Below are 25630 nucleotides of genomic sequence, written 5' to 3'. Positions count from 1 at the left end.
GCAAATTGTTGCTCATGTCGGCACCAATGACTCCTGCCGTCTGGGTTCAGAGGTCATCTTCAGTTCATACAGGCGGTTGGCGGAATTGGTAAAGGCGGAAAGCCTCGCTCGCGGGGTGGAATCAGAGCTAACTATTTGTAGTATCGTTCCCAGAACCGATCGCGGTCCTCTGGTTTGGAGCCAAGTAGAAGGCTTAAACCAGAGGCTCAGACGATTCTGCGGAGATCTGGGGTGCAAATTTCTCGACCTCCGCTATCGGATGGAGAAATGTAGGGTCCCCCTGAATAGGTCAGGCGTGTACTACACGCCAGAAGCGGCTACAAGGGTAGCGGAGTACGTGTGGGGTGGACATGGGGATTTTTTAGGTTAGAGCATTCCTACCCTAGGCCCGACAAGACGCCTCCTGAGACGCGGCAAGGTAGGAGTAGGCAAAATGCAACAGGGAATAACAATATTAATGTGCTAATAGTAAACTGCAGGAGCGTCTATAGAAAGGTCCCAGAACTGTTCTCATTAATAAACGGTCACAACGCCCATATAGTACTAGGGACAGAAAGTGGGCTGAAACCAGACGTAAAAGTAATGAAATCCTAAACTCAGATTGGAATGTATACCGCAGAGACAGGCTGGACAGTGAAGGGGGAGGCGTGTTTATAGCGATAAGAAGTGCAATAGTATCGAAGGAAATTGACGGAGATCTGAAATGTGAAATGATTTGGGTGAAGGTCATGGTTAAAGCAGGCTCAGGCATGGTAATTGGATGTCTCTATAGGCCCCCTGGCTCAGCAGCTGTTGTGGCTGAGCACCTGAAGGATAATTTGGAAAATATTTCGAGTAGATTTCCCCACCATGTTATAGTTCTGGGTGGAGATTTTACTTTGCCGGATATAGACTGGGAGACTCAAACGTTCATAACGGGTGGCAGGGACAAAGAATCCAGTGAAATTTTTTTAAGTGTTTTACCTGAAAACTACTTTGAGCAGTTAAACAGAGAACCGACTCGTGGCGATAACATGTTAGACCTTCTGGTGACAAACAGACCGGAACTATTTGAAACAGTTAACGCAGAACAGGGAATCAGCGATCATAAAGCGGTTACGGCATCTATGATTTCAGCCGTAAATAGAAATATTAAAAAGGGTAGGAAGATTTTTCTGTTTAGCAAAAGTGACAAAAAGCAGATTTCAGAGTACCTGACAGCTAAACACGAAAGTTTTGTCTCAAGTACAGATAGTGTTGAGGATCAGTGGACAAAGTTCAAAACCATTGTACAATATGCGTTAGATGAGTATGTGCCAAGCAAGATTGTAAGAGATGGAAAAGAGCCACCGTGGTACAACAGCCGAGTTAGAAAACTGCTGCGGAAGCAAAGGGAACTTTACAGCAAAAATAAACATAGCCAAAGCCTTGCAGACAAACAAAAATTACGCGAAGCGAAATGTAGTGTGAGGAGGGCTGTGCGAGAGGCGTTCAATGAATTCGAAAGTAAAGTTCTATGTACTGACTTGGCAGAAAATCCTAAGAAATTTTGGTCTTATGTCAAAGCGGTAGGTGGATCAAAACAAAATGTCCAGACACTCTGTGACCAAAATGGTACTGAAACAGAGGATGACAGACTAAAGGCCGAAATACTAAATGTATTTTTCCAAAGTTGTTTCACAGAGGAAGACTGCACTGTAGTTCCTTCTCTAGATTGTCGCACAGATGACAAAATGGTAGATATCGAAATAGACGACAGAGGGATAGAGAAACAATTAAAATCACTCAAAAGAGGAACGGCCGCTGGACCTGATGGGATACCAGTTCGATTTTACACAGAGTACGCGAAGGAACTTGCCTCCCTTCTTGCAGCGGTGTACCGTAGGTCTCTAGAAGAGCGTAGCGTTCCAAAGGATTGGAAAAGGGCACAGGTCATCCCCGTTTTCAAGAAGGGACGTCGAACAGATGTGCAGAACTATAGACCATCTCTAACGTCGATCAGTTGTAGAATTTTGGAACACGTATTATGTTCGAGCATAATGACTTTTCTGGTGACTAGAAATCTACTCTGTAGGAACCAGCATGGGTTTTGAAAAAGAAGATCATGTGAAACCCAGCTCGCGCTATTCGTCCACGAGACTCAGAGGGCCATAGACACGGGTTCACAGGTATATACCGTGTTTCTTGACTTCCGCAAGGCGTTCGATACAGTTCCCCACAGTCGTTTAATGAACAAAGTAAGAGCATACGGACTATCAGACCAATTGTGTGATTGGATTGAGGAGTTCCTAGATAACAGAACACAGCATGTCATTCTCAATGGAGAGAAGTCTTCCGAAGTAAGAGTGATTTCAGGTGTGCCACAGGGGAGTGTCATAGGACCGTTGCTATTCACAATATACATAAATGACCTGGTGGATGACATCGGAAGTTCACTGAGGCTTTTTGCAGATGATGCTGTGGTGTATCGAGAGGTTGTAACAATGGAAATTTGTACTGAAATGCAGGAGGATCTGCAGCGAATTGACGCATGGTGCAGGGAATGGCAATTGAATCTCAATGTAGACAAGTGTAATGTGCTGCGAATACATAGGAAGAAAGATCCCTTATCATTTAGCTACAAAATAGCAGGTCAGCAACTGGAAGCAGTTAATTCCATAAATTATCTGGGAGTACGCATTAGGAGTGATTTAAAATGGAATGATCATATAAAGTTGATCGTCAGTAAAGCAGATGGCAGACTGAGATTCATTGGAAGAATCCTAAGGAAATGCAATCCGAAAACAAAGGAAGTAGGTTACAGTACGCTTGTTCGCCCACTGCTTGAATACTGCTCAGAAGTGTGGGATCCGTACCAGATAGGGTTGATAGAAGAGATAGAGAAGATCCAACGGAGAGCAGCGCGCTTCGTTATAGGATCATTTAGTAATCGCGAAAGCGTTATGGAGATGATGGATAAACTCCAGTGCAAGACTCTGCAGGAGAGACGCTCAGTAGCTCGGTACGGGCTTTTGTTAAAGTTTCGAGAACATACCTTCACCGAAGAGTCAAGCAGTATATTGCTCCCTCCTACGTATATCTCGCGAAGAGACCATGAGGATAAAATCGGAGAGATTAGAGCCCACACAGAAGCATACTGACAATCCTTCTTTCCACGAACAATACGAGACTGGAATAGAAGGGAGAACCGATAGAGGTACTCAGGGTACCCTCCGCCACACACCGTCAGGTGGCTTGCGGAGTATGGATGTAGATGTAGATGTAGATCAATGGGAAAAGATAAAAAAGACTGCAGATAGCAGCAAACAAGATACTTGGGAACAGCATAAGGCAAACAAGAATCTCATGGCTCAGTACCAAATGTGAAACGGTAACAGATGAAAAGAAATGAAGCATACAGAAGGATTTACAACTACATCGCCAGCCAGAGGGGCCGAGGGGTTCTAGGCGTTACAGTCTGGAACCGCACGACCGCTACGGTCGCAGGTTCAAATCCTGCCTCGGGCATGGATGTGTGTGATGTCCTTAGGTTTGTTAGGTTTAAGTAGTTCTAAGTTCTAGGGGACTTATGACCTCAGCAGTTGAGTCCCATAGTGCTCAGAGCCATTTGAACAACTACATTGTAGCAGGAGGGTAATGGAAAAATATAAAGAAGAAAGGACCCATTAAAGGAAAAAGAGCAAGTGGATTAAGGTAAATATTGAAGAAATGGAGCTTCGGAGAAGTTCAAACAAGGCAAGGAAATTTTATAGAGAGATGATTAAGGCACGGAAACCTTTCGAGGCAGGACAAGTATGATAAAAGATTAGAAGGGCAAAATTATAAGCGAAGAGAAGGAGATATGTGAGAAGTGGTGTTGCCACTTTGATATACTCCTTAATACAAGACAAGTTGTACTGAGAAACCCATCAGAAATACTGGAGGAAGAGAATACAGACAACAGTGTGGATGCACCTACCTTAGAAGAGGTGTGAACTGCAATGAGCAAATTAAAGAACAACAAGGTTACAGTAACAGATGGCATTCCAGCAGAACTTTTCAAGCACGGACGCTCAGAATTAGAAAGGAACACCCAGAAACTGGTGAATCTAGTATGGGAAAAAGAAGAAATTCCTCAAATATAGAAAGATGGAATTATATGCCCTATGTATAAGAATGGAGGCCCGATGGAATGCAGTAACTATAGAGGAATCACACTGCTTAATCTGGGATACAAATCCTCTCTAACATACTATACGACAGACTCCTTCCAATAATACAGAGGGAAACAGGGATGCACCAACATGGAGTTATGTGCAGCAAGTCAACAGTCAACCAGATATTTACCATAAGACAAATTCTGGAAGAAACAAAGGAATATGATGTTTTAACTTGTCATCTTTTTATTGATTTTGAAGCAGCCTACAATAGTATAGATGGAGAGCAACTATATCAAGCTCTAGGTGAATTGGGTATTTAAAAAAAATTGATAAGCATAGTAAGAATGACAATGAGAAAAACACATGGTAACATAAAAACCGGAGGAATTTGGTCCAATACTTTGGGAAGTAAAAATGGAATATGGCAAGGTAATGCACTGGCATGTCTCCTATTCAATGCAGCCTCGGAGAAGGTGATGAGAGAAGGAAATGCCTTGAATAGGGGAACGATTTTCCATAACATCTTCAACTTTTGTAGGCCTGTCTTCCTCAGTTGCTTGTAATATTACAGTATATTGATAATATTTGCTTTTGGACTGTCTAACTACAACTGAGTGAAACACAATTTTCATGCTAAACACGTTTTGCCTTTATTTTCTGCAAGGCATCTTCAGTGGCCTGGAATATGTATATATTTTTACTATTTAGATTACATTTTGGGGAAATGTGCCAATAGGTTATAAACAATTCTGGTAGTGGGTTTTTGCTGTGACATAATAATATTTTAAATCCTACTTACAGGGTGCATGGATGGTTTTCTACATGTTATGTTTCTGTTCCATTTTTGGTGCTGTTTCTCTTCTTATAATTACCACTTGGGTTTTTTGTGTTCCACATTTCACAGCACTAGGAACTTTCATCAAAACAAGTGTTCAGTTCCTAGTGCTGTGAAATGTGGGAAACAAAAAGCCCAAGTGACAGTTATAAGAAGAGAAACAGAACCAAAAATGAAACAGGACATAATATATAGAAAATCATCCATGCAACCTATAAGTAGAATTTAAAATATTACTACATCATAGCAAAAACCAACCACCAGAACTGTTTATAGCCTATAGGTGCATTGCCTCAAAATGTAAACTGAATAGTACAATTATGTACATATTCCAGGCCACCGAAGATGCCTTGCAGATAATAAAGGCGAAATGTGTATGGCACGAAAACTGTATTTCATTCCATTGTAATTAGATGGTCCTAAAGTAAAAATTATCAATATACCGTAATTTTTCATAAATCTGTGCAGATATTGGTCTATGTCGACAACATCGACGTAGTAGCAAGAATTCTGACAACAATGGAAGAGTCGTTCAACACACTTAAACAGGATGGCAGGCATATAGGACTAAATATCAATGAGCAGAAAACAAATTACCTAGCTGCTGACCGTCTCTAATGACCTCGTTGTTGACAGGATGTTAAACACTAACCACCACCACCACCACCACCACCACCACCACTTAGCTGCTGGGAAAGCACACAGGGAGAACATGCCAACTGAAATAACGATGGGTAGTTACACCTTTGAAAGAGTCAATCATTTCAAGTACCTGGATTTGATTGTAACCAGTCTAAATGATACCTACTATGAAATAAAGCAGAGACTAATTGCAGCCAATAAAGTGTATTTCACCTTAATAAAGCATCTATCTACAATGCTCCTGACTAGAACCACAAAACTAATCATCTATAAAACAGTGTCAGATCAGTGCTTATACATGCTTCTGAAACCTGGGCTCTGACAGCAAAAGATGCATTCGAGAGAAGGATACTCAGGGGAATCGTTGGCCCCATTTGCGAAAGGGAAATATGGAAGAAGAGATAAAGCCATGAGTTGTATGTGATCTAGAAAGATCGGCCTGTTAGAAGAATTGTGAAGTCATCTAGGCTGAGGTGGGCTGGACATGTGGCATGGAAGAATGATAAGGATTTTACAAGGAAAGCCAGATGGACAGAGAGGAAGTGGTTGATCAAAAACTAGATGGGAGGATGGAGTCATAGAAGACCTTCAGAAGATGGGCTAGAGGAACTGGAAAATGCTAGTAAGGGATGGAGATAAATGGAAGGAGATAGTTGAAGAGGCTGAGACTCATCATGAGTTGCAGAGCCACAGAAGAAGAAGAAAATATAATATAATTGGACAGATAAAATACCTACTCACCAAGCGGTGCCAAGAGAAACATATATAAAAGTTAAAGAAATGTGCAAGCTTTGGGAGCCAGTGCCGCCTCCTTCTGGCAGAAGGGTTTCAGGGGAAGGAAAATGGTTGAAAGAAAAGGACTGGCAAGGTTTAGGAAATGAGGAGAGTTATGGAAAAGTTGCTGAGAACCAGGAGCAGAAGAGACTTACCAGATGGAGTGAAAAGGGAAGTATCAATTTATTTTAGACTTTTTGAACATTTTATGTGCTTATACATTATTACTTTTTTGGAGAACACAAATCTAATGTGTAATTCAACATGAAGTCTGCAAACAGAGATCTTGCAAAAATCAGCTCGCTGTTGAGATCTGAGTGCCAAGATGATGATGATCAGGTAGATGCCATGTTCTTTGACTTCAAGATGGCATTTGGTATGGTTTCGCATCATTGTTCAGTGAATAGAACATGAGCTCAGCAAGTCTTGGGCAAGATTTGTGATTGGGCTTAGATTTCCATGCCGGTAGAATTCAACACCACCCAAAGTACAAGATTGCCAGATGTGAAGGTGACTTCCTAAAATTCAGAATCCCAATCATCCCAGCCGCCCCATTGTAGCTGGTTACCAAGCCCCCACAGAACGTATCTCTGCCTACGTAGATCAACACCTTCAACCCATTCCATGCAGTCTCCCATCCTTCATCAAAGACACCAACCACTTTCTCGAATGCCTGGAATCCTTACCCAATCTGTTACCCCCGGAAACCATCCTTGTAACCATCGATGCCACTTCCTTATACACAAATATTCCGCACGTCCAGGGCCTCACTGCGATGGAGCATTTCCTTTCACGCCGATCACCTGCCACCCTACCTAAAACCTCTTTCCTCATTACCTTAGCCAGCTTCATCCTAATCCACAACTACTTCACTTTTGAAGGCCAGACATACCAACAATTAAAGGGAACAGCCATGGGTACCAGGATGGCCCCCTCGTACGCCAACCTATTTATGGGTCACTTAGAGGAAGCCTTCTTGGTTACCCAAGCCTACCAACCCAAAGTTTGGTACAGATTTATTGATGACATCTTCATGATCTGGACTCACAGTGAAGAACAACTCCAGAATTTCCTCTCCAAGCTCAACTCCTTTGGTTCCATCAGATTCACCTGGTCCAACTCCAAATCCCATGCCACTTTCCTCGACGTTGACCTCCATCTGTCCAATGGCCAGCTTCACACACCCGTCCACATCAAACCCACCAACAAGCAACAGTACCTCCATTTTGACAGCTGCCACCCATTCCATATCAAATGGCCGCTTCCCTACAGCTTAGATCTTCATGGCAAACGAATCTGCTCGTCCTGAATCCCTGAACCATTACACCGATAACCTGAAAACAGCTTTCGCATCCCGCAACTACCCTCCCGACCTGGTACAGAAGCAAATTGTTAGAGCCACTTCCTCGTCCCCTCAAACCCAGAACCTCCCACAGAAGAACCACAAGAGTGCCCCACTTGTGACAGGATACTTTCCGGGACTGGATCAGACTCTGAATGTGGCTCTCCATCAGGGATACGACTTCCTCAAATCCTGCCCTGAAATGAGATCCATCCTTCATGAAATCCTCCCCAGCCCACCAAGAGTGTCTTTCCGCCGTCCACCTAACCTTCGTAACCTCTTGGTTCATCCCTATGAAATCCCCAAACCACCTCCCCTACCCTCTGGCTCCTACCCTTGTAACCGCCCCCGGTGTAAGACCTGCCCCATGCACCCTCCCACCACCACCTACTCCAGTCCTGTAACCCGGAAGGTGTACACGATCAAAGGCAGAGCAACGTGTGAAAGCACCCACGTGATTTACCAACTGACATGTCTACACTGTGAATCCTTCTATGTGGGAATGACCAGCAACAAACTGTCCATTTGCATGAATGGACACAGGCAGACAGTGTTTGTTGGTAATGAGGATCACCCTGTGGCTAAATATGCCTTGGTGCACGCCAGCACATCTTGGCACAGTGTTACACCGTCCGGGTTATCTGGATACTTCCCACTAACACCAACCTGTCAGAACTCCGGAGATGGGAACTAGCCCTTCAATATATTCTCTCTTCCTGTTACCCATCAGGCCTGAACCTCCGCTAATTTCAAGTTGCCGCCGCTCATACCTCACCTGTCATTCAACAACATCTTTGCCTCTGTACTTCCCCCTCGACTGACATCTGTGCCCAACCTCTTTGCATTTACATATGTCTGCCTGTGTGTTTATATGTTCGGATGGGTATGTGTGTGTGCGCGAGTGTATACGTGTCTTTTTTTCCCCCTACGGTAAGTCTTTCCACTCCCGGGATTGGAATGACTCCTTATCCTCTCCCTTAAAACCCACATCCTTTCATCTTTCCCTCTCCTTCCCTCTTTCCTGACAAAGCAACCTTGGGTTGCGAAAGCTTGAAATTTGTGTGTGTGTTTTTTATTGTCTCTATCAACATACCAAAGTTTTATTGACACAGATATACGCAATAAGCTTGTGTCCTGAGACAACTGTATCACATGCAACTCCAGGAAACAAGCAGAAATGAAATACTGTAAAATCAGATATGAAATCACTAGAGTGTAGAGACTTCCATTGGTATGATGAAATATAAAGCAGAATTTTGAAGATCCGTACAGTCACCTGTGCAATTTATCTTTCAGGTGTGATCAGTTTCCTGAGAGATTGAAGTACTCATTAGTGAAACTACTTCACAAAAAAGGGGAAAGTGATTATGTAGATAATTACCAGTTTGTTTATGACCAGTGTTTTTTAAAGGTTTTGGGGAATCCACGTATAAGCACATCTCAGTGCATTTATATGCTCTCAGGCTCAAAGTTTGGCTTCAGAAATGGAGTACTTACAGAAAATACAATTTATTGTTTTAGGTGTTAGTAACAAGCAGGGCTAAGTGATAGGTTGCGGGCAGTAGCTATTTTCTTTTATTTAACGAAAGTATTTGATTGTGCAAAAGTTGGAACTTTATAGGATTAGAGAAACAGCTCAACCATGGTTCACATCATATCTGGAAAGTAGGGAGCAGGAGATTGTCCTCCAGTGTCAATAAACAGGGAAAAGATTTGAAACTGACTGGGGTCACATACAGTGAGAGGTGTTGTAGGGTTCTGTTCTGGGTCCATTTCTGTTGTTGATATAAACCTGTATCAGTGATCTGCCACCAGACATGACAGATGACTAAAAGTTTTTATCTTTGGAGATGACACAAGTGTTACTGTGAAAGGAAATTGAATGTAATGTACATGGCATAGCTAATAGGGTGATTGGTAACATCAGCAAGTGACTTTCAGAGACCGATTAACGATTAACCACAATAAAATCCAATATATACAGTTTGTGACACATAAGTCTCGTAAAAGTAAAATTTTATTATTCCAAGTTGATCAGTCAGTTAAGTCAACTGTTTTAAATTCGTAGGACTGAGAATAGATGCAAAGCTTGGATGGAGGAATCACATTTAATAACTTGTGTAAAAACTGAATGCTGCTGGCTTCATTATAAGAATAACCTCCACTGCCTGTAATGCTGAAAAGTGAAGGCTTGATTACCTAGATTACTTTCATTGTTTTCTAGTTTTTTTGTACTATTTTGGAGCAACTCTGTGCACTCATCAAGAATTTTCCTAGCCAAGAAAAGGGTGGTCTGACTAATTTGTGATTCAGTTCACAAACTACATGTAGAGTGTTGTTCAGGTGTCTCGGAATTCTAACTCTGCCATCCTTGTACATATATTTTGTCATTGCATATGTTGTTGAAAATATTGGCTCATTAAAAAGAAACCACAACATTATTCAGTGAACAATAAGCAGAAAAACAATATTCACTTCAGTAACACTTCCTTAAGCATTGTACAGAAATATGTTCACTGTTTAGAAGATTTCATTTTCAGTCGACTTTCAGCAGAACTGGGAAAGTTGCATGATAAGTGCCTAGTATTCAAACCTAATTGATAGCTTCTCTTGTGGCACACTCCTGTCTGTGTAGGTGTTACTTGCAGTTGTTGAGAAGTTTGGTCTGTCTGGAGGAATGAGTACAAGGGTATCTTCATGATGTAGACCCAGGGCCAAGATACCCTATCCCATTTCCCCACAGCCATTCACTTCATCTGCACCTACTCAGCACAACATGCTAGCTTCCTGGACATTGACGTCAACCTCTCTGATGGCTCCATCCACACTTCTGTCCATATCAAGCACACTAACCACCAAATTACCTGCATTTTAAGAGATGTCATCCCTTCCACACTTAATAACTGCCCCTATGTAGCCTGGCTACCTGTGGACGACATATCTGCATAGATGAGAATTCACTTGCCCAGTATGCTGGAGGTCTCACAAGGGCCTTCACAGACAAGCACTATCCCCAAAAATTCTAATCCTCATACAGATCTCCTGCATCCATGAATCTCTCAGCACCCTCACAAAGCAGTTGCAGGGGAGCAAACCCTCCTCCCCCTTTTCATCAAACATCATCACATACTGGAGCAATTGAACCATGTCTTTGCCACAGCTTTGACCATCTATCAACATGCCTGGAAATGAGGAGCATCTACCCATAATCCTTCCCACCTCTCCTAAATTGGTATTCTGCCATTTACCCAACCTGTACAACATCCTGTCCATCCCTATGCCACTCCGTCTCCCACTCCTGTGTAAAACCCAGGTGCAAGATATGCCAGGTTCACCCACCCACCCACAGGCTTGTCCTAGGCTATAAGAGATGGGACCACCAGTGAGAGCAGCCATTTCATATATCATCTCTGCTGCAGTTTCTGCACAGCATTTTATGAGTGCATGACCACCAACTAGCTGTCCACCTCAATGAGTTGCCACCACTAAACTGTGACAAAGAGCAGAGCTGACCACTCAGTTGCAGAACACGCTGCTACACACAATATGCTTAATTTCAGTGGTTGCCTCGCAACTCATGCATCTGGAGACTGCCAGCACTAGCTTTTCTGAATTACATAGATGGGAGTTATCCTTGCAACACATCTTTCACTCCCTTAATCCTTCTGACCTCAATCTCAACTAAGTCACTGCACCCACACACTCTACCCTACAGTCTCCCTTCCCCTATCCTCACCTCCTCTCAATCCATGCCTCCATGACGTCACTGTCACTCTGTGTCACACGAACTATGAGGGTAAGTCAATTATTATCCGCAAAGTAGTTATAACATTTTATTGTAATCAAATAGGAAACTTACAAGAACATCATTTTTCGACGTAGTCTCCTTGCGTTTAACATGCTTGGTCCATCGTTGTACCAGCTTCCTGATGCCCTCAAAAAACAAGGTTCTTGGTTGAACTGTAAGCCAGGAGTGCACCGCTTCTTTCACTGCTTTGACGGCCCCGTAATGCCTGTTTGAGTGGACCAAACAAGTGATAGTCTGAAGGGGCAAGATTGGGACTATATGGAGGATGATTCAGTACTTCAAATTTGAGGTTCTGGAGCATTTCGGCAGTGTGGACAGCAGTATGCAGACGGGCATTGTCGTGCAACAACACAACACATTTTGACAGCAATCCTCGGTGTTTGTTCAAATTGCAGGCTTTAGCCTGGCACTAAGCATTGTTGTGCACCTTTCCACACAATGTTCCAGTACTGGACCTTATGTGTCCCAAAAAACCATAAGCATCAGTTTTCCTGCAAACAGTTGGGTCTTAAACATTTTCTTACATGGCAAATTTGGTTGTTTCCATTCCATACTCTGCTGTTTACTCTCCGGCTCATAATGATGGATCCATGTTTCGTCACCAGTAATGATCCTGTCTAAGAAGTTGTTCCCTTCGTTACCATAGCAGACCAAATGCTTTTTGCAGATTTCCAAGCGTGTTTGTTTATGCAACTGTGTGAGTTGTTTTGGGACCCATGTTGCACAAACTTTATGCAACTGAAGTCTGTTGTGGATGATTTCGTAGGCAGAACCGTGACTAATTTGCAGACAATGTGCCACTTCGTCAATAGTTATTTGTCTTACTAAGAGAATCATTTCACATGAACGCTTAATAGTTTCTTCATTTGTGGCAGTAAACAGTCGTCCGGCTCCTTCATCATGTGTAACACTTGTGCGACCATTTCAGAATTTTTCAATCCATTTGTAGACACACCATTGTGGCAAAACACTGTTCCTGTACTGTACCGAAAGTCTTTGATGAATTTCAGCCTCTGATACGCCTTTCGACCACAAAAAACCAATCACTGATCGTTGCTCTTTTTTGGTGCAAATAGACAGCAGAGCAGCCATGGTTAACAGCAGGGCAGCAGTAATGAAACTAACCTAGCAGCTTGAAAATTGCAACGATATAACACCAAATAAACAAAGAATGTGTCATCAATGTAAAATGACAGTACTACCAAAATAAACAAAAATGTAACTGAATTGTAAATAATAATTGACTTACGCTCGAATCAGCTCCGGCACCTGTGTATGACATCCATACACCTGCTGCCTCCTTTTCCTTCATTTTTATCCCTTGCACAACCATTTATTTCATATGCTTGTATTCACAAACTCATCTATCATTACAGTAATATATACACTGACTAAACAGGAGGTGTTTGAGAACATCATCTTATATATAGTACATGGTACACTGCAAAACATGAAATTGTGTATGATACTCATGTATTTTGGTAATCTCACATTCAAAAACTCATCAGTAAAATAGAAAGAGGTTATCCAACAGAAATTGGCTAATTTAGTTTAGAAATTGGGTTCCCAGTTTCTTAATTGTTTAAACTCAGTGAGAAGCACACTTAACATACATTTGCGCCCATCACAGATTTTTTTAAATGCATGATGGATGTCATTCTTAAATCTGACATCATGCATGTGGATTTTTGCATTGCTTCCATAGTAATTAGGAATGTTTGGAAAAATGTGCAAGAGAGATAACTATGTTTTCATCTATATGTACATCTACATGGGATACTCTGCACATCACATTTAAGTGTCTGGCAGTGGGTTCATCAAACCACCTCCACAATTCACTGTTATTCCAATCTCGTATAGTGTGCAGAAAGAATGAACACCTATATCTTTCCATATGAGCTCTGATTTCCCTTATTTTATCGTACTGATCGTTCCGCCTTATGTAGGTCGGTGTCAATAAAATATTTTCGCATTCGGAGGAGAAAGTTGGTGATTGGAATTTCGTGAGAAGATTCCGTTGCAACGAAAAACACCTTTCTTTTAATGATTTCCAGCCCAAACCCTGTATCATTTCTGTGACACTTTCTCCCATTTTCGCGATAATACAAAAGTGCTGCCCTTCTTTGAACTTTTTCGATGTACTCTGTCAGTCCTATCTGGTAAGGATCCCACACCACGCAGCAGTATTCTAAAAGAGGACGGACAAGTGTGGTGTAGGCAGTCTCCTTAGTAGGTCTGTTACATTTCTTAAGTGTCCTGCCAATGAAACGCGGCCTGTGGTTAGCCTTCCCCACAACATTGTCTATGTGTTCTTTCCAATTTAAGTTGTTCGTAATTGTAATACCTAGGTATTTAGTTGAATTTATGGCTTTTAGATTAGACTGATTTATCATGTAACCGAAGTTTAATGAGTTCCTTTTAGCACTCATGTGGATGACCTCACACTTTTCGTTATTTAGGGTCAACTGCTACTTTTCGCACCATTCAGATATTTTTTCTAAATTGTTCTGCAGTTTGTTTTGATCTTCTGATGACTTTATTAGTTGATAAACGACAGTGTCATCTGCAAACAACCAAAGGCGGCTGCTCAGATTGTCTCCCAAATTGTTTATATAGATAAGGAACAGCAAAGGGCCTATAACACTACCTTGGGGAACACCTGAAATCACTTCTGTTTTACTCGATGACTTTCTGTCATTTACTACGAACTGCGACCTCTCTGACAGGAAATTGCAAATCCAGTCGCATAACTGAGACAATATTTGAGAAGCAATGGTGAGTATTACTAACCGTGGAAAAAAAACTGTGGCAAGAGGTCCTTGGACTCGCTATACAGATGATTCCAATCATACTGCTGTGGGTAGTGAAAATGTTTTCAGAAAGAGACGAGTTCCCCCAGAAAATAATTCCTTAAAAGATAATATAGAGGACTTAAGCATAATGAGTTGCTCATCAGTGCTATAAAATATTCTTAAGGCACAAATGGGTGTGTTCAGTCTCTTCAGTGTCTGAAGTTTACTCTCCAGACTGACTAAAGAACTTAGCACTATTTATTCTCTGTAACTGCTGTTTATTGTTCATCACTGTAAATTCCTCTGGATCTCTATCACTACAGCAAAACTAAATGAAGTTGATCTCCTTTCATTGGGTGAATGTTACTTGACAACAAACCAGTTGAGGACCTTAAAGATTATTGCATTTGTTTCTGTTGACAACAAATTTTGAGGCACGGTGCTGGAGCCAGTTGATGAATTACGTCACTATTCAGGCTGTGAGCAGGTGTCAGCATAAATCAGAAACATGGGGAGGGGGGGGGGGGGGTAGGACCCTGAGGAATCCCATATAATGATTAACTTCCCAGTGAAAAACAACAGATACCCTATGGTCCTTCTTCCTGTTAGTTACATAGGATTTCAACACGTTACCTGATGAGTCCCGGATTCCATACAGGATGATTATTGACCCCTACTCTGACACCTCCCTGTGCATCTTTGTTTCCCCAGTCTTCACAACAATTGAGTTCGCCTTGTCCTTGGGTCCGAGTGACCTGCCCTTCAATTTTAACCTTTCCAGACTTATTCTTGTCTCCTCTCTGAAGAAGGAACTAGTAATTCTGAAAACTAGGTTAGTGTGGGTACTTTAATATGTGTCTATCAGCAGTCATAAATGTTTCATTTTGTGAAGGTATCTACTGACTAGCAATTCTGTTAAAAAGCAAATAATCTCTAGTGAATTTTCATTTTTATGGTTACTGATAAAAATTTTGTTTTTAGTCTGTGATTGAGCCTAGAATTTTTTCCGACCCTACATATATCCTTCACTGGTGACAGTGCTTTTTGTTAGTGAAGAATGTCAAGTGCACCTTGGTTTGCATTTTGTGTTTAATTGTCTACCATAAAATTGCATGTGCTGGTTCACAGTCATGTGACATACGAGTCCTGTATCCTATTAGGTTAACTGTAAATGACTGTTATGTTCAAATTAATGTTCAGATTGAAAATTGCTTTACTTAGTAAATACCTAACTCCTATTACAAAGCCATTTGAAGTTCCTCGTTAGCTCCAGTTCCTATACTTATCCTTCATTTCAATTTTACTCAGTTATTACAAGAACTTTCATATTCTATTCCTACTGTTTGTGCTTGCCGCTGATACTTTCAACAAGTGCAATTTGGCTAAGCTCATAGTGGGGTGCGTGCATTGTGTTGCTTAGCTTCACCTGTAAGAAAAAGGTTGATGTGTGGCAGTGTTATAATACTACAAAAATAGTAATAGAAAATCCTTGATATGGAATAAAGGGAAAGACAAAGATGGACTACTATGTGCAATGGTGGAGAAGTAGTGAGTAAAAGATAACAATTTAGTAATGACTGCTGCTCAGTGACTGGACTTATACTCTTTGTCAGAGTATTCATTAGGAAAATAATCAGTTTTTGAAGATATAATGTAATTGGATAGATAAAAAATCTGCTCTCCAAGTGGTGGCAGGAGAATACACATACAAAGATATTAAAGTTTGCAAGCTTTTGGAGCCAGTGGCTACTCCTTCTGGCAAAAGGGTTTAGTGGGAAGGAAGAAGGGTGAAGGGAAAGGACTGGTGAGGTTTAGGAAAAGTGGTACAGTTCAGAAAAATCACTCAGAACCCTGGGTCAGGGGAGACTTACTAAATGGGATGAGAAGGAAAGACTGATTGTTGGGAACTGCACTGAACAAGATTTGGAAAGCTGAGAACTTAAAGGTGGAAGATAGGGCAATATACAAGACAGAGATTACTGCAAAAACAAAAACATTGTGCAAAAGTTAATGAGAGTGAATCGGTAACTGCATTTTATGTAATTGGGGGGGGCGGGGGGGGGGGGGGGGGGGGGGGGGGTCAGCAAAAAATAAATAGGTCAGAAAATGGAAGATATAGAAAACTAAAAGGGAATAAAGAAAGGAATGGTTACTGAGAAGAAATATTGAATCTTAAGAAATTAGTGTAAATTAAGGCCAGATGGGTGGCGGGAACCAAGGACATGTTATAGCAGCAATTCCCACCTGTGGAGTTCTGAGAAATTGGTGTCTGGGGAAAGAATACAGATACCATGTGTGGTGAAACAGGCGCCGCAGTCATGACTGTCATGTTATAGAGCATGCTCTGCAGCAGCATATTGAATGTTGACAGTAAACGCTCTCTCCCTATGCCCATTCCTCCTAACTGATAACCTGGTGGTAGTCATGGTGAAGTAAAAGTCAAACGGTGTTTATGTAACAGCTGGTACACTGCATGTGTTGTTTCACAGCTGTTTCTTCCTTTAATAGTATATGTTTCATCAGTTACAGGGCTGTTAGATGTGGTGCCAGGAGGATTCGTAAGGCATTACTGTGGGAATGGTCACAGTGGTAGGAGCTGTAGGGTTGGGAGAGCAGTGCAGAAGGACCATAGGGTTTGACAAGGATATTTATCGAGATTGGGAAGACAACAAAAAGCTATTCTGGGTGTGATGGGCAAAATGTCAGACAGAATGGACCTCATTTCACAGCATGATTTTAGGAAGTCGTATCCTTGTCAAAGTAGCTGAGTAATACATTCAAGACCAGGGTAATACTGAGTGAAAAGTGCTGTACTCCTAAGTTGCTTTTTGGAGGGATCAGCGGTATCAGGATTTTGTGTGTGTGTGTGTGTGTGTGTGTGTGTGTGTGTGTGTGTGTGTGTGTGTCGAATGCTATGATGAGGAATGAACTTGAGTTCTTATTTTTAATCTTTCTTGTTTTTGGTTGGGGGAGGGGGAGTTTGCACATATCACAGTACAGTGTTATTAGTTCAAAAAGTACCAAAAATTTGTATTCAACTGAAACAGTCACAGGTCATGTACAGTTTTATTCACTATAACCAGTTTCACTCGTCAGGTGCAAGCACCATCAGATATTCTTTGCACTGGTGGCAGCTCATAAATGAGTTAAAAGTACCCACTCAGTACCACAGTCAAACTCAAGGTGACTTAGCATGTGCAACTGTGGCTGCTTTTTCTGAATATTAATTACGATAATGGCTGTGTCCCTAGCAGGCTATATCTGTTTTTGCAAGTACCAAGCAACTTATAGGAGGGATAATGAGATTGACATATCAGGTCATGTGGCATGAAGTTATTCATCAGCATTCAATTTCAAAATCTCTTCAAATTTCCCTGTTTCCAGGTACTGGACTACTGAGTAATTGGAATCTAATTCATTGACTAGAAGATTCTTTTATTGAAAAGAAAAAAAAGGAAGAAACTGGAACAGTACTTGTATTCAAATTGCAAGCACAAAATTATTTGTGATTTTCTTGCATTTGAATTACATAATAAATTATTGTATCACACCATTCATTAGAAAATGTCCTAATTTTTATTTTATATTTCAACAGAGCAGGCAACAGATGCATCATTGGCTTCAGAGAATTGGGCACTTAACATGGAAATATGTGACATAATAAATGACACAGAAGATGGACCAAAAGATGCTATTAAAGCTATTCGTAAACGTCTGCAACAAAATGCAGGGAAGAATTACACTGTTGTGATGTATACTCTGACGGTGAGTCTGAAAAAATATTTCAATTTTATTTACAGATTTTGATTACGGTACCTGTAAGCATTTTTTATACACGTTCATGAATGTGTAGTCCTTCTCTCAAAGTGTGATTGTACAATGTTCTTCTGTTATTCATGTGTGCTTGTCTCCCTTCCCCTCCCACTTTCTCCCCCACCAAAACCCTCCACCCCTCACCTCCCAACCATATGTCTAATTTCAGAAGTTTATTCAAACTCTCTTCTCACATAGGCTGTGTGACATAGTTAATTATTATTGTTGAGTGCATTTTTGTAGGGAAACTTTTAGTCATTGAGCTATTCATCAATGTTACCATACTCTCTGTACTGCGTGTTTCAGGTATTAGAGACCTGTGTCAAAAATTGTGGCAAAAGGTTGCATATTCTAGCATGCAACAAGGAATTTGTCCAGGAACTGGTAAAATTGATTGGTAAGTAACATATACTCATCTCAAACAATAGAAACTCCAGGTAGGAATATCAATAAAATAGGAAAAGACAGATTGCTCCTTACTGTAAAGAAGACACGTTAAGTTGCAGACCGACACAATTAAAAGACACTTACTTAAATTTTCGGCCACAGACTTGATCAGTAAAAAACACACACACACACACACACACACACACACACACACACACACCATTACCATTCATATACACATGCAGGCACACGTCATGCACACGTGACCACCAACTCCAGCATCTCGGGCTGGAATGCAGCTATCACGTGGGACACAAGTAGCAGTATGGACGGGGTGGGGAAGGGGAAGGGATAGTAGTGTACGGCAAAGGGGGGGGGGGGAGAGAGAGAGAGAAAGAGAGAGAGAGAGAGAGAGAGAGAGAGAGAGAGAGAGAGAGAGAGACGCTGTCTAGTAGAGTGTGCAGGGACTAGAATGCCAACAGGCACAGCATCAGGAGGTTGTGGGACAGGGAAGTGGAAAAAAAAGGAACAAAAGAGGAGCAGAGAAAGACGGGTGGAAGCATTGGCAGAACAGGGCGGAAAATAAACAGGATGGGACATGAGAATGGGGAGGAGATGATGGGATAGAGGGGTGGAAACTGTTGGGTGGAGGGTGTGTGGGGACAGTATGTTACCTTACATATAGGCCGGGATGGTTACGAAAGTGGAGAATGTGTTGTAAGGATAACTCCCACCTGTGCAGTTCAGAAAAACTGGTGGTGGAGAGAGGATCCATATGGCTTCGGTAGTGAAGCAGCCATTGAAGCAAAGTGTGTTATGTCAGCTGCAGACACATTGTGCTTTGGTTACCTCTCAAAGTGCCCTGCAATGAGGGACATTCTATTCAACATGCTTCCTATCCCGCTTTAAGTGGTGTTCCATCACCTACCCAACCTCCACAACATCCTAGTCCATCCCACTTCCAATCTCAACACCTTGCCACAAGGATCGTATCCCCGTGGAAGACCCAGGTGCAAAACCTGGCCATTCCACTCACCCAGCACTTCTTGTTCCAAACCAATCACAGGTTTATCATACCCCATCAGGGCTGGGCCACCTTTGAAAGCAGCCATGTCATTTACCAGCACCGCTGCAGTGATTGCACAGCTTTTTATATTGGTATGACTACCGACCAGCTGTCCACCAGGATGAACAACCACCACCAAACTGTGGCCAAGAGCAAAGTAGACCACCTTGAGCACAACATATAGCTGAACATAATACACTTCATTTCAATGGCTGCTTCACTACCTGAGCCATCTGGATCCTTCCCTCCACCACGAGCTTTTCTGAACTGCACAGATGGGAATCATCCTTACAATACATTCTCCATTCCTGGCCTCAACCTAATGTAACATACTGTCCCAACACCCTCCACCCAACAGTTTCCTCCCCCTCTGCTCTGTCATCTCCTCTCCATTCTCATGTCCTGCCCTGTTTATTTGCTGCCCTCAGCCAATGCATCTGCTATCTTTTCCCACTCCCCTCCGTTTTTGCTCCTTTTTTTTCCCCACGTTCCTACCCCACAACATCCTAACACAGCACCTGTTGACATTCTAGTCACTGCACACTCCACCAGCCAGCGCTCATCTCTCTCCCCACCCGTACACTACTATCCCTTCCCCCCTCCCCTTCCTGCTCCAGATTGCTGCTTGCAACCCTTATGATACTTGCATTCCAGCCCAAGATGCTGGAGTTGGTGGTCATGTGTGCATGAGGTTTGTTTGATTGTTTGTATGAATGGTGTGTGTCTCTCTCTTTTACTGATGAAGGCTGTGGCCGAAAGCTTTATGTAAGTGCCATCTAATTGTGCCTGTCTGCAACTTAACGTGTTTTTTTTATGGTAAGTAGCAATCTGTCTTTTTCCTGCAGTGTAGATATACTCATCTCAGTTCCTTAAGAAATGCTTTTAGCAGATATAAGGTAGAATTTGTTATTTTTAGTAGCAAAGTTGTAAGTTGTGTGTATAGATTTGTAAGATGAATGCTTACAGGTCCCAAGAATGATCCACCTACAGCAATACAGGAGAAGGTCCTAAGTCTAATACAGAGTTGGGCAGATGCTTTCCGGCACCAGACGGAACTTTCTGGAGTAGTACAAGTCTATCATGATCTGAAGCAGAAAGGAATAGAGTTTCCAATGACAGACTTGGACACAATGGCCCCCATTCATACCCCTCAAAGGGTAAATATTTGTTTTTTTAATTTACTACTTCACTTGAATATGAAACACAATTTTATTTTTGTTTCCATAACACTCAGTGACTCTCATGTTGAAAGAATCGTTTAGATAACATTAACCCTAATACCACACATAACTAATGGCAATATAAGTTGATAATTATTATTTTGGGTCAGTGTCATTGATTCACTTTCATAACATCAGTACTGTGCAAAATTGCCGGGAGCTAAAATTACGACTTGATGTGTGACTGAGGCATTGCTCATGCCAAGGTACTATAGAAGGGAGAAAATTAAGTTGGGAGTTAATTTATTTACTTAGAGGTTCTTAGAGATGATTTAATACCTCATCTGAAGCAGTATAGTGGGAGAAACATGGCATATTTAGGAAACATATGACATTTGAATTGACTTACAAGGGGAGATTCGAGGCGACTGACTTTTTGGAATTACCTACTCTACGTGATCAAAAGTATCAGGACACCTGGCTGGAAATGACGTGTAAGTTTGTGGCACCCTCCATCGGTAATGCTGGAATTCAGTATGGTGTTGGCCCATCCTTAGCCTTAACGACGGCTTCCATTCTCGCAGGCCTACATTCAGTCAGGTTCTGGAAGGTTTCTTCACGGACTGCTGCACTGAGGAGAGGTATTGATGTTGGTCAGTGAGGCCTGGCACGAAGTCGGCATTTCAAAACATCCCAAAGATACTTTATAGGATTCAGGTCAGGACTCTGTGCAGGCTAGTCCATTACAGGGACGTTATTGTCATGTAACCGCTCCACCGTACGTTATGAACAGGTGCTCCATCATGTTGAAAGATGCAATCGCCATCCCCGAAATGCTTTCCAACAGTGGGACAGTGGGAAGCAAAAAGGTGTTTAAAACATCAATGTAGGCCTGTGCTGTGATAGTGCCATGCAAAACAATAAGGGGTGCAAGCCCCCTCTACGAAAAACATGACCACATCATAACACCACCGCCTCCAAATTTTACTGTTGGCACTACACAAACTGGCTGATGACGTCCACCGGGCATTCACCACACCCACACCCTGCCATCCGATCGCCACATTGTGTACCATGATTTGTCACTTCACACAAAGTTTTTCCACTGTTCAACCGTTCAATGTTTATGCTCCTTACACCAAGCGAGGCGTCATTTGGCATTTGCCATTGTGATGTGTTGCTTATGAGCAGCCGCTCGACCATGAAATCCAAGTATTCTTACCTTCCGCCTAACTGTCATAGTACTTGCAGTGGATCCTGATGCAGTTTGGAATTCCTGTGTGATGGTCGGGATAGATGTCTGCCTATTACTGATTACGACCCTCTTCATCTGTCGGCAATTGCTGTCAATCAACAGACAAGGTCGGCCTGTACGGTTTTGTGCTGTACGTGTCCCTTCACGTTTCCCCTTCACTATCACGTTGGAAACAGTGGACCTAGGGATGTTTAGGAGTGTGGAAATCGCGCATACAGACGTATGACACAAGTGACAGCCAATCACCTGACCACGTTCGAAGTCCGTGAGTTCTGCGGAGCGCCCCATTCTGCTCTCTCATGATGTCTAATGACTACTGAGGTTGCTGATATGGAGCACCTGGCAGTAGGTGGCAGCGCGATGCACCTAATATGAAAAATGTATGTTTTTGGGGGTGTCCGGATACTTTCGATCACATAGTGTATATGGTAGTGTAAGTTTGGTTCGCAGGTATCGCACCTTGCAGGCATTCACCCTGTTAGGCCGTCATTTGTGAGTAGTTGGTGAAACCAAAATTCACATGGGAAAAAAAAGATGATCATTGAATCAGCACTGTAGCCTAATGGTTAAGCTATTTTTAGTTGGCATTTTGAAGGTTGTGGGTTCGAGTCCCATCAGGTCCCATCTTTTTTTTTTTTTTTTTTTTTTTAATCATTATTGCAATGACATTATTATTTTTATTTAATTATGTCATTTTATTGTCATATTAAATTTTTTATTTGCTTTCGTATTTTCCTTCTTTTATTCTCCTTTTTTTGCATTTGGAATCTTGGCCCACATTATTTTAATTATTTTTGTATGTCTGTTGTAATACTTGAAGGTTTAGAATTTCCAATATGTTGATAGAAAAAAAAATATTTTTCATTACGAGGTGTAAATATTTTTGGATGTTAATCATCATGCAAACACCTAAAACATTAATTCTTCTCCTACCATGGACCAAATATAAATGATGCCTTTACTGCAGTCACATTTTTCTTTAACAAATTCATATTGAAGCACACTTCATTAACATAATGAAATATTATGTTTTCATTAAATGACTTTGATCCATACCGTGTTACTGAGTGCCAGGGCATACAGAATTCAATTAACAATTGAATGGATTTTGACCACTACTTCACATTTAACAGTTTCACATTTATTTTGAAGTAATTCAGGCATGCTCTTAAGATTTTTTTATTTTTTTTCTGATGATAAAAATATTTGTCACATGGCTGATAGTAAAGTGCATTTCAGTGGAATAATTTTCATAGTGTACGTAGTTTATCCAGCACTTTCCACAAATACTTTGTCGTGTAGTGGATTGTCAGTCTGACTGCTCCATGGTTCTGCAAGTAACAAAAAAACCTTTTTCTTTGATATATGGTTTCATTATGGATTCAAAATATTATATGTAGAATTCTTATGGTAATTTTTCTGAATTCAATTTTCTGTACCATACCTCCAAGCTTTCAGTTTCTTTGGCAGTCCTCAGCCCAAATTTATCCTCAGCTTCCTGTGTGCATAGGAAACTGTGTGACAGAAATTCTGCAGGGAACATTAAAGGTTATTGCGCAGTAAAAGAATGCATTGTTTTCACCAAATTTCTGTTTTGAGCAATGTCTGTTTTCAATCACAAGAAGTCCCGTGAGTGTATGGTGATTCGTAATTGCATCCTATTTAATCAGCATTAATAACTTTAGACTTTAATTAATTATTTGTGTCCAGAATTATTCTGGTACTTCAACAGATTCTTCAAATGTAATGATGTTTGTACTGTTGAATTTGGTCACTTTTATTTCTCTACAAGTACATCTACATGGGTTGGGTAAAAAGTAGTTAGCAGAAGGCCAGCTAAAGGAGCGCAGTGAGTGGCAATAGCTGTCTCTGAGCCAGTTTCTGTGTGTACTGCCTGAAAGTGAGGCCAGTTCAAGTGCCCTAACAGTATGTTTAGGAAACACAAATGACAAATAGAGGTCAAGATGGAAGTGGTGCAAGGTTGGAGCTCCCAGTAGTGTTTTCTTCTGGTGCTGCATCCCGTGATTCTTCTTGACAGTGTACGGTGCCACAAGGCGAACACTGTACAGGAGCTCCTGTGTATGGGGGAGTGAGAAATGCTGGAACGTCCATCATATTCACCCAATATGAGTCCATGCAATTACGATCTGTTTGCCGAAATGAAGGAACCTGTTCATGAGATGCACTACAAGACAAGAGAAGGCAATGCACTACAACACAAGAGAAGGCATCATCTGTGTCTTCCAAGACATCGAAATAGGTGGACGCCCTGCTGTACGATGCCTTCTACCCCTGTGGGGGAAGGTGATCGAGATGTGAGGCGGTTATATTGAAAGCGTATAATGTGTTGAACATGTGTAAATGAAGTCTATTATGAATTATAATTGTTATCCAACCCATGTATATTCTTCATACCACTGTGAAGTGTATGGCAGAGAGACACCCCATCGGCCCAATTATTAGAGTTTCTTTCCATTTCATTCCCATATTGAGTGTGGTAAGAATGATTGGTTAAATACCTCTGTGTGTGCTGTAATTAATCCAGTCTTGTCTTTTCCCCCCATAAATAGGGGGTTGTAATACATTCCTAGAATCATCATTTAAAGCTGATTCTTGAAATTTTGTTAGTTGGCTTTATCGGGATAGTTTACCTCTGTCTTTCAAGAATCTGCCAACCCAATTTCTTCAGCATCTCTATGACACTCTCACATGGGTCAGACAAACGACTGACCATTTATGCTATCCTTCTCTATAAATGTTCAATATCCCCGAATTGGTACAGGTTGCACGCATATGAGCAACATTCCAGAATGGGTTACACGAATGATTTGTAAGTAATATTCTTTGTGGACTGATTGCAGTTTTCCAGTATTCTACCAATAAACCAAAGTCTACCACCTACTTTACCCATGGCTGAGCCTATTTGATCATTATATTTCATATCCGTAGAAAGGCATAGAATACCTTTTTCCCCATTTTGAAAGCAAGTCGCTAATCTTTGCACAACTTTGAAATCTTGTCAAAATCTGACTGAATATTTATGCAGTTTCTTTCAGGCAGACCTTCGCTGTCAATAACTGTGTGAGCTGCAAAAAATCTGAGGTTACTATTAATATTGTCCACAATATCATTAATATACAAATTGAAAGCAAGCATTCCAACACACTTCCCTGGGGCACCCACAAAGTTACTTCTACTTCTGACGATGACTGTCCACCCAAGATAACATACTGCAATCTCCCTAACAAAAAAATCCTCAGTACAGTGGCAAATTTTGCTTGATACCCCATATGATCATTCTTTTGACAATAAGCATAGATTTGGTACTAAATCAAATGCTTTTTGGAAATCAGAAAATACTGCATCTGTCTGATTGTCTTGATGCAAAGGTTTAGTGTGTCATGTGAGAATAGTGCAAGTTGCATTTAGCATGATCGATGTTTTTGGAATCTGTGCTTGTTGGCATGGAGGAGGTCATTCTGTTCGAGATACTGTTTGAGCTCAGAATATAGTTAAAAGAGGTGCTGACTCAACTTAATAAATTTAGTATAGAATCTGATAGCCATCCCATCGGACTCTGGAGCTTTGTTCAGTTTAACAATATCAGCTGCTTCTCAACACCACTTACACTAACACTT

General features: G+C 41.4%; 1 protein-coding gene across 4 annotated transcripts in view; it reads left to right on the top strand.

Moving 5' to 3' along the window:
- Window positions 1–25630, top strand: part of LOC124605556 (TOM1-like protein 2) — a 124672-nt gene that overhangs the window by 13419 nt on the left and 85623 nt on the right. For all 4 annotated transcript variants that reach the window (XM_047137319.1, XM_047137317.1, XM_047137318.1 and 1 more), the window contains exons 2-4: window positions 17907–18076; window positions 18431–18521; window positions 20544–20734. In XM_047137319.1, the coding sequence (XP_046993275.1) occupies window positions 17907–18076; window positions 18431–18521; window positions 20544–20734 (452 nt within the window). The remainder of the gene's footprint in view (window positions 1–17906; window positions 18077–18430; window positions 18522–20543; window positions 20735–25630) is intronic.

This window comes from Schistocerca americana, chromosome 3, assembly GCF_021461395.2.
Source record: "Schistocerca americana isolate TAMUIC-IGC-003095 chromosome 3, iqSchAmer2.1, whole genome shotgun sequence".
NCBI classification, from domain to species: Eukaryota; Metazoa; Arthropoda; class Insecta; order Orthoptera; family Acrididae; genus Schistocerca; species Schistocerca americana.
The sequence above is the reverse complement of the archived record's forward strand: the minus strand, read 5'-3'. Positions and strand labels throughout refer to the sequence as shown.